Consider the following 16,904-nt stretch of genomic DNA (forward strand, 5'->3'; position numbering starts at 1 on the left):
GATGGACTAGTCAGAATCCATACCAATAAAATAAGAGCACAGCAGGAAATCCTGGCCATGTTAGAGGCTTAATTTTCTTCCCGAACTAAAGCAAGCGTTTTCATTGTGACTTTTGTGTAAATTTCAGATACAAACATATCCCATTATTTTAAAGGTACCTTGAATTTTGTTTTATTCGGGTATGGTAAAACATGCAAACATGAAAATGGCTGTCCTGAACGAAGAGGTTTTTATTCACAGTTACCTAGAAACAGGAGGCACAGCACACCACATTGGGGGTCATATGGGGAACCACCAGGGTTGGTCAGAAGGTAGAGCGAGTGAGGGGAAAATGTGGGAAAGATCTTTTATTGTGGTTTCCGTGGGAAGGAATGGGGGAAGGTAATGTAAGCAGATTTAGGATTGACTAGTTTGAATAATTTCAGCTACATAAAGGAGGTGGTTGGGGGTGTGGGCTCTGGATTGGTTTGCATATGAAAGGTAGTTTCACTTTGCATATGAAAGGCAAGTCATTTATTATCTCTAGGACTTAGCTAGCCCTGGGAGGGGCAGTCTCTCCACCAGGGTCATCAAGGCTCCAAGATGTCAAAGTATCAAAAATATAGAATAAAAAGACATGATTAATGCATGCTAGTGGGTTAGTGGCTCCATGTTGACTTCCTTTGGGTGGCATGTTTTGCTTTTTGTCCACACATTGGGACTATTCAATAACTTGAATCTATCAGAAAATTAAATTTACCCAAGTTCTTACTTACAGATACATGGAAAGAAAATCTTACAAATCTTGGAAGAAGTCTATGCCTGGCTCCCAATTGGTACAATCATTGACGAAGAAGTCCTGGTCATACATGGTGGGATATCCGACGACACAGACTTGAATTATCTCCACTGCGTAAATAGAAACAAGGTAAGAAGAATGTTTACATGAATCCTGTCTCAGAGATTTATAAGGGGATATATACCTCCTCTTTTCATTTATTATTTTATATTTATATTTTAATGGTTATTGTAACTCTGAAAATATTAGTACAAATTTTAAGAAAACCTGTGATTGTATGATAAAGAACTAAATGGGTAACTTCTATATATGGGAAAAAAATTTTTAAATTCATGATGAAAGTGGGAAAATAAGAAAATGTTGGCATTTCATATGGTATCTAAAAGTGAAAAATCTAAAAAAATGGTGGCGTGAGGTGAGCCTCTGTAAAGCTCCCCTGGAATTTACAACTAATCGAACAAGAATAACTCCACAAAGGACTCCCTGCACAGCAGACAGGCAAGATGAAGAGGGCCACTACTGAATTCACCTAAAGGTGGGCGAATCGCGTGGGGGGGGGGGCGGGAGGAGGGAAGGGAGCAGTGCGGAGACGGAGCCATGCGGGCACAGGACTCAGACCTAGCTCAGTGCTCCGAGCTCGCTGCATCCTGGAACTACCACAGCTGCGGGAGAGGGAAGAACTTGGATGGCTAGGGCTCCGCTTATGGCCCACAGGACAGAGGGAACAGCATATAACATGGCTGAACCCAATGTTCACAGCAGACACCTCGGAGAAAAGACTGAGGGAAGAAGGCTGAAAACGGTGGTTTAAGCCCTCACTGCTGCAGAGAACAGAAGCCTTAGGCACTGAGACTAGCTGCCCCCTCCCTACCCTCCCAAGCTTGCCCCGCCCCCACCTGCCCGGTGCTAGAAGTGGAACAGTAGCAGTGTCAGATCAAAAGAACAGAATATTTGCTGTTCTGAGAACTGTGGACCACAGACACAGATTCACAGCCCAACTAGTTCCGGCAAAGGGGAGGGAGCTGTGGAAGCATGACCGGCTGTGGTGGTGGTCGCCACCATTGCTCTGGGCCATCTCTCACAACTCACCCTGCCCCTGGCCCCACCTATCTGGGTGGATCCCTGCAGGAGTAAACAGAACTGCTGAAACATACGGGCTCTGTATCGGGAGCTGTAAGAGCTTTGAAACATCAAAAGCTCTCCGCATACCCACACGGACACTGCGCCCTGAGACCCAGGCGAACTATTAACAGAGGAGAAGCCCGTCTCCCAGGGAATCCCCCCATTGTGTGAGAAGCAGGAATAGTGCAGAGAAAACATAGCACTACCGTGTGAGAGAGAGAAAAAAAAGGCTGCAGTCGGAGAGAAAATAAAACATTCTACCAACAAGTACTGGAAAACAAAAGAAAGACCTCTTCCTATCAACCTGTTGCAGAAGCCACTCCTGTAGATGTTTAGGAAGAGAAATAATAAATCAGTAATTGCCATGAATAACCAAGGCAACAAGACAGCTCAGAAAGAAAGTGAAAAGTCTCCAGAAAAGGAACTTAAAGATATGGAAATATGTGACTTAAATGTCAGAGAATTCAAGATTGCAGTTCTGAAAAAACTCAACGAGATGCAAGAAAACACAGAAAGGCAGTTTAATGAACTCAGAAACACAATCAAAGAACAACATGAGCATTTTACGAAAGAGATTGAAATTTTAAAAAAGAACCAAATAGAATTTCTGGAGATTAAGAACTCAATAGAAGAAATTAAGAATGAAATAACCAGCTTAGGTAGTAGAGTTGACCAGATGGAGGAAAGAATCAGTGACATCGAAGATAGAAACCTGGAAATTACACAGATGGAAGAAGAAAGAGACTTGAGACTTAAAAGAAATGAAAGAACTCTACAAGAACTTTCTGACTCCATCAGAAAGAGCAATATAAGAATAATGGGCATACCAGAAGGAGAAGAAAGAGAGAAGGGAACAGAGAATATATTCAAACAAATTGTTGATGAGAACTTCCCAAACTTGTGGACAGAACTGGATCCTCGAATCCAAGAAGCAAATAGAACACCTAATTACCTCAATCCCAACAGGCCTTCTCCAAGGCACATTGTATTGAAGCTGTCTAAAATCAACGACAAAGAAAGAATCCTCAAGGCAGCCAAGGAAAAGAAGACGGTAACTTACAAAGGAAAGCCCATTAGATTATCATCAGATTTTTCAGCAGAAACTCTACAAGCCAGGAGGGAGTGGAACCAAATATTCAAACTATTGAAAGAGAGAAATTATGAGCCAAGAATAATATATCCAGCAAAGATATCCTTTAGATATGAAGGAGGAATAAAGACCTTTCCAGACATACAGAAGCTGAGGGAATTTTCTAATACACGACCTGCACTACAAGAAATACTAAAGGAGGCTATTCGACCACCATCAACAGGGACAATTTGTGGCAACCAAAACATAAAAAGGGGAGAGTAAAGGCCTGAACCGGAATATGGGAATGGAGAAAGTAAGCGTGCTGAAGAAAATGGAATACTCTAAATATCAAACTTTCTTTTACATAAACTTAAGGGTAAACACTCAAAAAAATCCAGAACTGAAATATGTACTGTAATAAAAGAAGAAACAGAGGGAAACATCATAGAATACCACCACACAGAAATAATAGACAACAACAAAAAGGCAAAGAAACAATGGAGACACAGCCTTACCAGAAAACTAAAGATAGAATGACAGGAAATCCTCACATATCAATAATCACCCTAAATGTAAATGGACTGAACTCACCAATAAAAAGGCACAGAGTAGCAGATTGGATCAAAAAACTAAACCCAACCATATGCTGTCTCCAAGAGACACATCTCAGCTACAAGGACAAGCATAGACTCAAAGTGAAAGGGTGGAAATTGACACTCCAAGCAAATGGTACCCAGAGAAAATCAGGTGTAGCCATAATGATATCAGATGAAACAGACTTCAGGGTGAAAAAGATAACAAGAGACAAAGATGGACATTTCATAATGGTAAAGGGGACTATACAACAAGAAGACATAACAATTATCAATATTTATGCCCCCAATCAGGGAGCACCGAAATATACCAAGCAACTACTAACAGAACTAAAGGGAGAAATTGACCAAAACACAATTATACTAGGGGACTTAAATACATCATTGACAGCTATGGATAGATCATCCAAACAGAAAATAAATAACGAAATAGCAGCCCTAAATGACACATTAGATGAAATGGACATAATTGACATATATAGAGCACTTCATCCTAAAACATCAGACTATACATTCTTTTCTAGTGTACATGGAACATTCTCAAGGATAGACCATATATTGGGACATAAAATCAGCCTCAGCAAATTTAAGAAGATTGAAATCATACCAAGCATATTCTCTGATCACAAGGCTTTGAAATTGATATCAACTGCAAAAAGAAAGCAGGAAAAACACAAATACATGGAGATTAAACAACATACTTTTAAAGAATGACTGGGTCAAAGAAGAAATTAGAGGAGAGATCAAAAGATACATAGAAACAAATGACAATGAAAATACATCCTACCAAAATTTTTGGGATGCAGCGAAAGCAGTTTTAAGAGGGAAATTTATATCATTACAGGCCTATCTCAAGAAACAAGAAAATCCCAAATAAATAACCTCATGTTACACCTTAAAGAACTAGAAAAAGAAGAACAAGTGAAACCCAAGGTCAGCAGAAGAAAGGAAATTTAAAAAATCAGAGCAGAACTAAATGAAATAGAGAATAAAAAGACAATTGAAAAAATTAATGTGACAAAGAGCTGGTTCTTTGAAAAGATTAACAAAATTGACAAACCCTTGGCTAGACTCACTAAGATAAAAAGAGAGAAGACACTAATTAACAAAATCAGAAATGAAAAAGGGGAAGTTATCACGGACACCACAGAAATACAAAGGATCATCCAAGAATACTATGAAGGACTATATGCCACCAAATTCAATAACCTAGAAGAAATGGACAAGTTCTTAGAAACATATAGCCTTCCAAGGCTGAACCATGAAGAACTGGAAAATCTAAACAGACCGATCACCAGTAACGAAATTGTATCAGTCATCCAAAACCTTCCCAAAAGCAAAAGTCCAGGACCAGATGGCTTCACTAGTGAATTCTACCAAACATTCAAAGAGGATCTAATGCCAATCCTGCTCAAACTCTTCCAAAAATTTAAAGAAGAGACAGTACTCCCTAACTCATTTTATGAGGCCAACATTACCCTGATATCAAAACCTGGTCAGGACAGCACAAAAAAGAAAACTACAGACCAATATTTCTGATGAATACAGATGCAAAAATCCTAAATAAAATTCTAGCAAATCGAATACAACAATGCATTAAAAGGATTATTCATCACCACCAAGTGGGGTTCATCCCCGGGGCACAAGGATAGTTCAACATCCGCAAATCCATCAATGTGATACATCACATAAACAAAATAAAGGACAAAAATCATATGATTATATCAATTGATGCAGAAAAAGCATTTGACAAGATACAACAAATGAGAAACAAAAACTCATAGACACAGACAATAGTTTAGTGGTTACCAAAGGTTAAGGGGGGAGGGGGTGGGAGATGAGGGTAAGGGGGATCAAATATATGGTGATGGAAGGAGAACTGACTCTGGGTGGTGAACACACAATGTGATATATAGATGATGTAATACAGAATTGTACACCTGAAATCTATGTAATTTCACTAACAGTTGTCACCCCAATAAATTAAAAAAAAATAAAAGTGAAAAATCCTGGCTTTTAAAAATTAAAATCTCTAATTAATTAATTAATATTGTGGTAAAAGATACATTACACAAATTTACCACTTTAACCATTTTTAAGTGTACAGTTCAGTGGCCTTAAGTACATTCACGTTGTGGTGCAGTCATCACCACTATCACCACTATCCGTTTCTCGAACTTTGTCTTCCCCAACTGAAGCTCTGCATCCATTACACAGTAACTCGTGATTTCCCCTGCCCCCACCCCGTGGCAACCACCATTTTACTTTCCATGTCTATGAATCTGACTACATTAGGTGCCTCATATAAGTGGAATCATACAGCACTTTATTTCTGAATCGATGTGCTTTCCCTTATAATATACTCCAAATGGTTCAGGGTAATTTTGGGGCAAATAATTTAAACCTAAACAATCATGTTAAATACAACAGAAGCAGAGCAGGGACATGTATAAAACCTCTGAGGGAAGTGGCTGTGTGGGGTCTGGAAAGCTCCCGTACTTCGTGACAGGCTCCTTTGGGCCTTGTGGAGTGACTGCTGTTGTCTTCCTCTGCACCAGAGCCCAGCCAAGCTCTTGCATCAGGGACATGGGGGGGGGGGGGGGGGTGCCGCATGGGCGTGAGGACCAATAGCAGCTCTGGAGCTAGATGATGATCATATAGGGTCCTAGTGAGAAACCGAACCCTTACACTCAGGGCTGATAAGCAACTTTCAGCCTATCTAGGCAAGTGGCGTCTAGAGCCAGAATTTAATGATATCGACAGAAAGGTGACCCCTATTCACCTTGAGTTTTGGGAGCTCTTATACCTTTATACACATGTGAATAATGATATTGTTGCTAACTTCTTCTCATCCTTTTAATCTCAGCTTTAGTTTAATTTTCAGCTCCTCTGCAAAGCCTTCCATGACATGCAGACTATATCCCGTCCCCTTCTTTATGCTCCCAAGCCCCTTCATAGCAGTTACCAAAGTTAAGTAAGGAACTGTGATACTGTTTGTTTACTGTCCTCCTCTGCTTCTCTAGTTCACTGATGTAACCCCAGCACCTGTGATGTAGTAAGCAGTTAATCAACGTTTGTTGAATATTTCCTAAGAGATGTTAAGACCAAAGCAGGGCAAACCTAATACAAAACTGGAGAAAAACTGTTTTACAACCCTTTGCCTGATTCTGTGGCGATTTTACATAGCCCCTCCCCCACCTCACCCAGTGAGGCCCATACTTCCTGGTTTACAACTGTTGTCTTGGTATAATTGTTAATAGCAACTCCCTTGACTTTCAGAAAGTATCCCAGTTGCAATAAATTTTAAGGCTATCCTAAGTTGAATGCATCTTTCTCATGGTATCAGCAAATAGTGAATAAGACATTTCGATCAACATGAGATAGTCAGTGTTAACATAATGAGTGGATATGATTCTAGCCAAGAGCTAGGGAACATGATGTTTTTGTCAGTCAAATATTGGCAAGTACACGGCAGGAATGAGACACTCCACCACCGCCTGCCTTATGACAACAGCGCTGATCAGCTATGGCAGCTACTACCAATTGATCAGATTGCAAAGTTTTCCTTTCCTGACGTTAGCCTGAGCAGCTAGCCTTCTCTGTGGCTTTTGAGATATTAGGATTGTGTCTCTAGAATGCCCATCATTATCTCTGTGGAGGCCCTAAGTTGACAGCCATCTTGACCTCGTACGCACCACGAGGCCCTTACATCAGACAGACGTAGCTAGCTGTACATCCTGCTCCTGCCAACCCTGGCTGGATAACTGGGCAAGATACTAAAGTTTTCTAAGCCTCAGTTTCCACACCTATACGTTGAAGCTAAAAATACCTACCATATTGAATTACTGGGAAGATTAAATATAATTACCTAGATGAAGGAAACAGCATCTAGTAAGCTCTGAACATAAAGCTCTCTTCTCCAACTCTCTCCTTTTCTACTTGGAACTGAGGTTTGAATTTCAGTCACCAAGACAGACCCCAGGGAGAAGTTTGTGGGCCAGAAATTTTCCCAGGATACCTCAAATTTCATGCCCTTCGAGGATCATTGTTCCACCTTACTCATAAGACAAGTTTTAAAGATAGAAATTTGACTTCTATATTTTTTATTTCTTCTATCCCCCTAGAGTGAGGTTGAACTGCCAGCACTTACTTGTATTAAATATAATTAAGCTGTGATGAAAGTAGTAGGTTCAAGCTCCTGAAAGTCTACCAGATGAGATACAAAAGTAAATTTTCAAGTCCAATTTGATACCCCCCATTTGTCCCATCCCTTAGGACCCTACCAGTATAGGGTGACCATGCTTCCTGGTTTATACCTGTTGTGTTGGCATAATTGTTTGTTGGGGAGGGGTAGGGGTGAGGGAACCTGATGACAACCACCATTCTAGGTTCACTCAAGGGATTTTGTAAGGTGGGCAGTTTGGGTGTGGGCGGATAAATGCAGAGGGACAGAGAAGGAAGATTCTATAAGGCTAAGACTCTGATTTAATATTCTTCAAACTCCCTGGCAGGGGGTGTGGGAAGGGATGGCTAGTAGGACCCCCAGAAGAAAATGAGGGTGTGCTGCCTTAGGGAGGGGCTAGGGCAAAGTATCCTGATCCCAAGTGTCCTTAAAAACAGCAGAGCCACACATAATGAAGAGAACATGTGGCCTTGCCCAATGAGCTTATCAAAACTTGTGTGGACCCAAGTCCTGACTGTCCTCCCAGAATGCTGTGTTCTGCCTAAAATCTGGGGACATTTGCTTGGGGAGATAGGGAGGGTAGGTTGTGAACTCACTAATGATAGCTGAGATTGAATGTCCAACCACCTCAATGAGACAGCACCTCAGAATACAAGTCAATTTTTATTTTTGAGAATAAAGGTAAGATTTCACGTACAGCCTAGTTTATAGAAGAAACTAAGGGCCTACCACAGAGAATTGTTCATCACTGAACTAAGACCACCAGTATAATGGAAGTATTGTTTTCAAATTGTTTTGTAGAAGAGTAGGATTCTGCAAAGAAACAAGTGTAAAATTACAGTCTCAGGTTATATAAGGGAATGTAGAAGGGATTATTGTAATTGAAGTACTATCAAAAAGACATTTGATTTTCCAAAGAAATGCATCACCTTTTTTTTTTTCTTTTTTTTTACTAGGATTAGAGAACATCATCAATTGCTAACAGGGGCAGATTGAGACCACATTGCGTTTAAGTTGAAAAACTTCCAAAGTTTTTAACTTATGCCCCTTTGAGAACTTTCCTGGACACAGATGTACTTTCTCTCATTTCTCCAGGAAAACACAACAAAATGGAAAGCAGCCAATCTCCTAAGAGATGTTTCCGAGCCCAAAGCCTATTGATTCTCTCTTAGCCCCATGTATAGATAAAGGGTCAGAGGGAGACCAGTTTTTCCCGTAGCATCTTCCATTTCCTATGATGATGCCTCAGAACATGTCTAGCACTGACATCTGTTCCTCTGGGGTCCCTTAGAAACTCTAATAGGAAACTTGCCCTGTAGGGCGATGTCTCTAGTTGAAAAATGTACAAACAGAATCGAACAGCCCACCTTAGAGAGATTGGTGGATCACTAGGTAAGGGAGGTAGGTGAGATGGAAAAGGTGACCATGTGTTTTCATTGGGTTGATGTACAACCATGTAGAGAGAATAGCAACTGGGACTGAAGTTTCTGTGTGCAGCCAAGCATAGGGTTTGGCTAAAGCATGCATTTGTCTTACAGATGAAGTCTGTGCTGATGCCACCAATTCGAATGCGTGGAGGCTATGGTACTGAGTTGAAGAAACGTAAAGGAGACACGCTTCTGGGAGTCAGAACAACAAGTTTATCCCTTTCTGAAGATTTAGCACAGAATGAATGGGAACAGGTAGGTAATCAAACTGTCTACCAAAGTGGCAAAGAAGATGCAGCATAGATGATATTGTCCCTTATAATACAGAGCTAAAAAGTGACTTACTTTTATAAGCATATCATATCCTTCTCTCTGAACTCATCACAATATTTTTAATAGCGTCATTGAAATATAATTCACATCCCATATAATGTACTCATTTAAAGTATATAATTCAATGTTTTTTGATATATTCGCAGTGTTGTGCAACTATCACCGCAATCTAATTTTAGAACATTTTCATCACCTAAAAAAGAAACTCCATTCCTATTACCAGTCACTCCCCAACTCTTCCTATCCCCGCCCCTTCGCTCACTGCAGCCGTAGGCAAGCACTAATCTACTTTTAGTCTTTATAGATTTGCCTTTTCTGAACATGTTATAGCAATGGACCCATACAATATGTGATCTTTGTGTCTGGCTTCTTTTACTCAGCCAGGGGAAAAGAATTTTTAGCCCTTTACATTTAGGTGTCTGATCCATTTTGAGTTAATTTTTGTGTATGGTTGAGGTAGGTGTCCAAATTCATAATGTGGGTTAATATTTCTGGAAAAGAAGTTGGACTCTAGAAAAATAAACTCTCACTTATAAGTAGCAGCCTAATCTAGTTTGTTGTTTCAAGGTTATCGATATTCTGTGGAGTGATCCCAGACGTAAAAAAGGCTGTCATCCAAACACAAGTCGAGGAGGGGGCTGCTATTTTGGACCAGATGTTACCGCCAAGGTTCTTAGTAAGTGCAAGTTGAAGCTGCTCATTAGATCCCATGAATGCAAGCCCGAAGGCTATGAAATCTGCCATGATGGGAAGGTAAGCTAATATTGTTGGTGACATCATCACAGACATTCTTCCCCCAAGCATAGTCTTGCGTCACAGGATGTGTCTTTCCTAGAGGCCGATGGGAAGATGTGTTGCCTAGTTCCAAAAGAGAAAGCCGTGCTTCAGTAGACAGAAGCAGGAGACTAGGGTTCACATAGGTTGTTTGAAGGGGCCCCTCTGTCCCTCACCCTAAGAGATGCTTGGCTTCTTTCCCTGATTTTCCCTAATCCCAGAAGTAGAAACTCTGACATGGGACACTAAGTACACACACAGAAAGGCTTTGTTCTTTACTAATCGCAAGGCAATGCTCCAGTCCAGTGGGGTTAAGAATGTGCATATCCTCACGGAGCGCTTTAAGAAGCAGCAGCGAATCCAGTTCACTCTCTCACCTTTTCCACTTTCCCTGTGCAGGGCAGAGCCACAAAACACACTTCCCTTCCACTCACAGAGTAGGTGATCTCTAGCAAGTCACTCACTGCGGTCACTTTAGCTGCAGCCACTAAAATGGAGTGTGTTATGCTCCTGCAGTGTGGTGTGTCATAAGGCTACAAGAGGTGAGGACTGAGAAACTGATTTCGTGTCCCAAGTTGTGCTAGGATGTTCCCTTTGCAGATACTAAACAGCAATAAAAAAGAATATCAAATTACGTGCCATTTCCTTCTATTTCAACACTTTTACTGTTCTTAACTCCGTTAGTTCATTTGAGGCTCATACTAACAATTGTGAGATGGTTAAGGCAAGCATTATCTAGGTTTTCTTTGTAATGAGAAAACGGAGAGAAAATAGCAGTGGTTTGTCTGAAGTTACATGCTTATTAGGGCAGGACTGGGCTTCAGCTAGGTTTCCTGTCACTGTCAATGTTACCCTCCCATCGTCCACTGCTGTTCCAAGGCGGGTTCCTTCCCAGCAGGAGTGGTCGTGGTCCCTAATTCTAGCCACCATTTCTCTGCCCTTAAAGCACTGGTTTTGTGGGGGGCCCTGAGCCCTCTAACTCAGTTAGCTCTAAGCAAAAGAAAAAGACTGAGATACTAGGCAAACTTTATTTTGAAAGCTCAAATATCACAAGGAAAGAAAATAAAGGCTTTACCCCCTTGGAAAATGAGAATTTGCAAAACCGAGCATTAAGGGGGATTTTAAGATTTGGAGCTGAAATTGTACATACGATTGCAAGGCCATGCACTGTGGGTAGCAGGGCTAGAAATCAGTACTTCTGGGGACACTGATTTAAAAGCCTTGTTTCTCTCTGATGGAGTCACAGGAAATCTCATCAGACTTGGATAATTTGTGTGGATTTTGAACTTTGATTTTTGTTTTTGAAAGAATTGAGCTATGTCTGACTTCATTATAGGACATTTTGAGAACTAATTCTGTGAACCTGACCCTCTTTTACTTTAATCAGGTTATTACTGTATTTTCTGCATCCAATTATTATGCAGAAGGCAGCAATCGAGGAGCTTATATCAAGCTGAGCCATGGTACACCCCCTCGATTTTTCCAGTACCAAGTAACTGAGGCAACATGCTCAAGGCCTCTTTACCAAAGGTGTGTATACTCTAAGGGGAATTCTGAGCGCTGGGACTGGTGACCAAGTAGAACCAATCCATGGTGACTAAGGCCAGCAACTACTTATTGGTTATTCATTGGTATAAACAAAATGGAAATAGTTCCAGACACCAAGTAGCGAATGTACTTACATTGGACATCAAGAGGAGCAATTTTTAATTCATATATCTCTTTAGATGGATGAAGCGGTCAGCATCCACAAACAGTCCCTAATTGAATATAAATAAAAGAAGGTCCCCACACCTACCTAACCCCGTAAACTTACAACCTCTGACCCTAAACAGCCCAGTCTGGTCTTGCCTCTTTGTCTCTTCTCTACCCAGAATGTATATGACAAAAGAGTTGACTGTGCTTTGTGTGATGGCATTTATAGCTTGTGTTCCTTTTCTCCCTTTAATATTATCTTTATAAGATTTTTTCAATATAAAATGAATATGTTTATTGTTAACAAGTAAGACCCAAAAAGAAAGATGTATAAAGAAAATGTTTATGATCTTCTCTCCCCCTACTTCTCAACAATCCTTTTTCTCACAGGCAACTGAAATTGATAGTCTGGTGTGGACCCTTCCACCCTCTTCTCCTTGCTCCTACAAATATAGACAAGCAATTCTTCAATCACTGAATAAAAACTTTTTTGAGCACCTACTATGTATCTGACACTGTTCTGGGCACAGGTGATATAGCAATAACCAAAATAGGCAGACGTCCTTTCCCTCATCAAATGCATATCCCAGTGGGAGGAGAAAGTCAGTAAACACCATACGTATATATTTTTTACAAAGATAGATTCACACTGCATACTCTATTCTGCAACTGATTTTTTTCCCTAAAGATTCTATCATAAACATTATTCCAAGTTAGTAAAGATAGACCTAACTCATTCTTTTTAGTAGGTCCGCAATATTCTGTAGTGTACATAGGGCATAACAGTTACGGAGTGACTAAATCTTACTCAATTGATGGCCATCCAGATTGGTTTCAGGGTTTTGTACTTAAAAACAATACTACAACAAACATTTCTCTCTGTGTGTAGATACATACATACGTGCATACATACATACATACATACATACACACATACATACATACATAAGTTGTAGTGCTGCTTTTATGTAAGATTTCAAAATGTGAGATTTCCCCCTTACCCTCATCTCCCACCCCCCACCCCCCGCCCCCCTTACCCTCTGGCAACACACAATGGGATTTATAGATGATGTAATACAGAATTGTACACCTGAAATCTATGTAATTTTACTAACAATTGTCACCCCAATAAATTTAATTAAAAAAAAAAAGTGAGATTTATGGATTTATATGTTTAAAATTTTGCTAGATGCCCTAAGAGAGTTGTAACAATTAACAAACCTGAAAAACAGCATACCAGTTCTCCACACCCTCATTAGTCTCAGATAGTAGGATCTGATTCTTAATTTTTGCCAAGTTGATAGGTAAAAATGGTAAATATCACTGTTTTAATTAGAATTTGTTAGACAGCTGAGTTTACCCATCTTATGTTTTTAGAAATTGCATTTTCTCTTTTTTGAATTTCCTATATATATTATTCTCCCATTTTATATTATTGTGTTTAAGAGTTTTTTATATCCTATATATATGTAACTTATTAACTATATGAGGTCTGACAAGAGGTCTGACAATTAAGTTCATGAACGTGTTGCAACGATGTGGCTAACCGTTTTTGACATCAGAGGGATTATTCATTTTGAATTTGTACCAACTGGACAAACAGTTAACCAGGTTTACTATTTGGAAGTGTTGAAAAAGCTGCGTGGAAAAGTTAGACGACCTGAGCTTTTCGCCAACAGTTCATGGCTCTTGCATCACGACAATGCAACGGCTCACACGGCACTGTCTGTGAGGGAGTTTTTAGCCAGTAAACAAATAACTGTATTGGAACACCCTCCCTACTCACCTGATCTGGCCCCCGATGACTTCTTTCTTTACCTGAAGATAAAGGAAATATTGAAAGGAACACATTTAGATGACATTCAGGACACCAAGGGTAATACGACGACAGCTCTGATGGCCATTCCAGAAAAAGAGTTCCAAAATTGTTTTGAAGGGTGGACTAGGCACTGGTGTCAGTGCATAGCTTCCCAAGGGGAATACTTCGAAGGTGGCCATAGTGATATTCAGCAATTATGTATGTAGCACTTTTTCTAGGGTGAGTTTGCGAACTTAGTTGTCCGACCTTATGTAACTGTTAAATCTAGTTGGTTTATAGTACTGTTCAAGTCTTTTTCTATCCTTTCTGATTTTCTGCCTAGTTGTTTTATCCATTATCGAAAGTAGAGTATTGATGTCCCCAACTATTATTGCTGAATTGCCTGTTTCTCTTCAATTCTGTCAGTTTTTGATTCAGGTAGTTTTGGGCTCTGTTGTTAGGTTCATATATGTTTATCTTCTTGACTGATTGACTCTTTCATAATTATAAAATATCGCTCTTCATCTCTAGTAACTGCCTTTGTCTTAAAGTCTACTTTGTCTACTATTTTATGGCCACTCTAACTTTCTATAGTTGCTGTTTGCATGTTGTACCGTTGACCTTTTCCTTTCAAACTCTTTGTATCTTTGAAACTAAAGCCTGTCTACTGTAGACAACATATAGTTGGATCTTGTTTATTTTCATCCCGTCTCACAATTTCTGCTTTTTGATTTATTTAATCCATTCACATATGTTGTTATTATTGATATGGTTGGATTTATATCTGCTATTTTGCTTTTTGTGGCGTATATGACTCATGACTACTTTGTTCCTCTGTTCCTTCTTTTATTTTTAATTTATTTTTGTAAATGGTCTGAGATAGTTTAGCATCCAGTCCATTAGTTAACTATACTAGCAGCATTTTTAAAAATTGTCCTTTTCTACTGAATTGTAGTAGCTCCTTTGTCATACATATCATTGTCATATATAGTTTGCTGTATTTATGAAATTTTTATTATGTTCTACTCATGTACCTGTCTTCTCTTGTGTCAATACCTGCTGTTTCAGTAACTTTATGGTAAATTTCATTATCTGCTATAGCAAGACCCCCCTTATTTTCCTTCCTTTTCAAAACTGTCTTTGATATTCTCAGACATTAACTGCTCATGTGAATCTTTGAAATTAAAAAGAAAACACCAATGGTAATCCTTTTAAAATGTCACAAAACATGGATACACATACATACATATACATACAGTCACCACCTAGTAACATAGTATGTATGAAGTTAGGCAGTTCATTTAAAGTAGAAACTAGTAAATGGTAAGTAACATAGTACATTAAAATGAAACAAAACCGGGTGATTTATGTAACTGTCACCTAACAATTCTTGTCTTAACATAGGGTGAATACTATTGAAAGTAGTGCCATCAGGATATTAAAAGAGAGAATAATTTCACGAAAAACTGACCTCATTAATGATTTCCAACTTCAAGACCGCAAAAAATCAGGTAATAAAATTATATAATGATTACCATTTCTTAACATACCAGGTTACATACAGATCAGTTTTCATTTTCTTTGCTTTCTTAAGATTTCAGTTCTCTATTTTTAATAGCAAAGAATGATAGAGATAAAAATAAAATATAATCCATTATATGCCTGGGAAAAGGTATATTCCTCCTTTTCGTAAGCTTCTTTCAATTTAAGAAAACAACAACAACTCTGAATTTGACTTCTGTTCTGGTAGTATGTCAGACTAGAGACTCTGGAAGGCCTGCCTGTTAAGAAACAACTAGATTCTAGAGGATGCAGAATTGTACTGCCTTTACCAGCCTCACAGTAAGTAAGATAAATCTCTAGGCTGCATCTCCTCTCCCCATGAAACTTATTTTGGACTTCTAACCTCCAGAAATGTAAGAGAATAAATTTATGTTATTTTAAGCCACTAAGTCTGTGGCAATTTGTTACAACAGCAATAGGAAACCAATACAAGACTGTCAAGCCTCTGTTCAACACTGTCCTATCGATGCTAGCCAGTGCAATAAGGCAAGTTAAATAAAACCATAAAAATTAGGAAGGAAGAAATAAAATGTTACTATATGTAGACAACATGATTGAGTATATAGAAAACCCAAATAAATCCATAGAAAAACTATTAGAATTAATAAGTGAATTTAAGAAGTTGTAGAACACAAGGTCAATACACAGAAATTGATTGCATTTCCATACACTAGTGTATCAGTCAGAATATGCCTTTCTCTATTCTGAATATTCTGAATATAGAAACGACATGAGTGATTTGAACAGGGAAACTTAACATAAAGAATTACTAACTACTACAAAGTGATTAATTACTAATAGGGATAAAAGAGAACTCTAAAGAATATAGGAATAGGAAGTGTTGGGAACAGCTACTATCTCTAAGGCTAAGAGAGAGTACCCAAGGAAGGAACAAACTTGGAAGAATCCCTTACTCCCAACCAAGCCTAAGATTCAGACCTCATTGGAGAGGGTGCGGATGGGGTGGAAGTTCACCTAGGTGTCTCAGGTCAGATTTGGTCTGCAGCTAGTGGTGCAGGACGGGAGAAGATGGAGCCACCCAATGTGGTGCCAAAAAACTCTGTTTGGGCTATGTACCATTGTATCTCCCACACAGTGCTGGCAAAGGAGGCACCCACTGTGATGTCAGTGAAATTCACTAGATTTGGGTACCATTGCATTTCCCACACATCTCTGGCAATCATGTTATTGCTGTAGAAACAAGAAGCAAAGCACACCAGAATCATTTCTTCTGCTATGTCTTAGAGCATTCTTCCTGTACGCTCTGCTTACAATTCCTAACATTACACCAGCTGCCAAAAAAGACATATTTACAGAGTTCAGCTCCAATATCACAACACACAGCAAAGAAGGGTAGAATTGGAGCTGAGTGGGAATAAATTAATAACTAGTATAGCCAGCAATTAACTTTCAAATAATGAAAATCTTAAAAGATACCATTCATAATGGAAATCATGAACCAAGGAAGAAACCAAATGATTGATGTATGAGACTTCTAAAATATTATTAAGAGAAATTAAAAAGGATTGAAACAAATGGGTAGATATTACTATGTTCAAGGGCCAA

The 16,904-nt window shown here is 39.2% G+C and overlaps 1 protein-coding gene across 2 annotated transcripts in view; it reads left to right on the forward strand.

The window, feature by feature from the left end:
* Nucleotides 1-16,904, forward strand: part of PPEF1 (protein phosphatase with EF-hand domain 1) — a 106,837-nt gene that overhangs the window by 82,922 nt on the left and 7,011 nt on the right. For both annotated transcript variants that reach the window (XM_019755387.2, XM_074323673.1), the window contains 5 exons: nt 758-907; nt 9,287-9,430; nt 10,076-10,261; nt 11,670-11,812; nt 15,180-15,286. In XM_019755387.2, coding sequence (XP_019610946.2) covers nt 758-907; nt 9,287-9,430; nt 10,076-10,261; nt 11,670-11,812; nt 15,180-15,286 — 730 coding nt within the window. The remainder of the gene's footprint in view (nt 1-757; nt 908-9,286; nt 9,431-10,075; nt 10,262-11,669; nt 11,813-15,179; nt 15,287-16,904) is intronic.

Source organism: Rhinolophus sinicus, chromosome X, assembly GCF_036562045.2.
Source record: "Rhinolophus sinicus isolate RSC01 chromosome X, ASM3656204v1, whole genome shotgun sequence".
NCBI classification, from domain to species: Eukaryota; Metazoa; Chordata; class Mammalia; order Chiroptera; family Rhinolophidae; genus Rhinolophus; species Rhinolophus sinicus.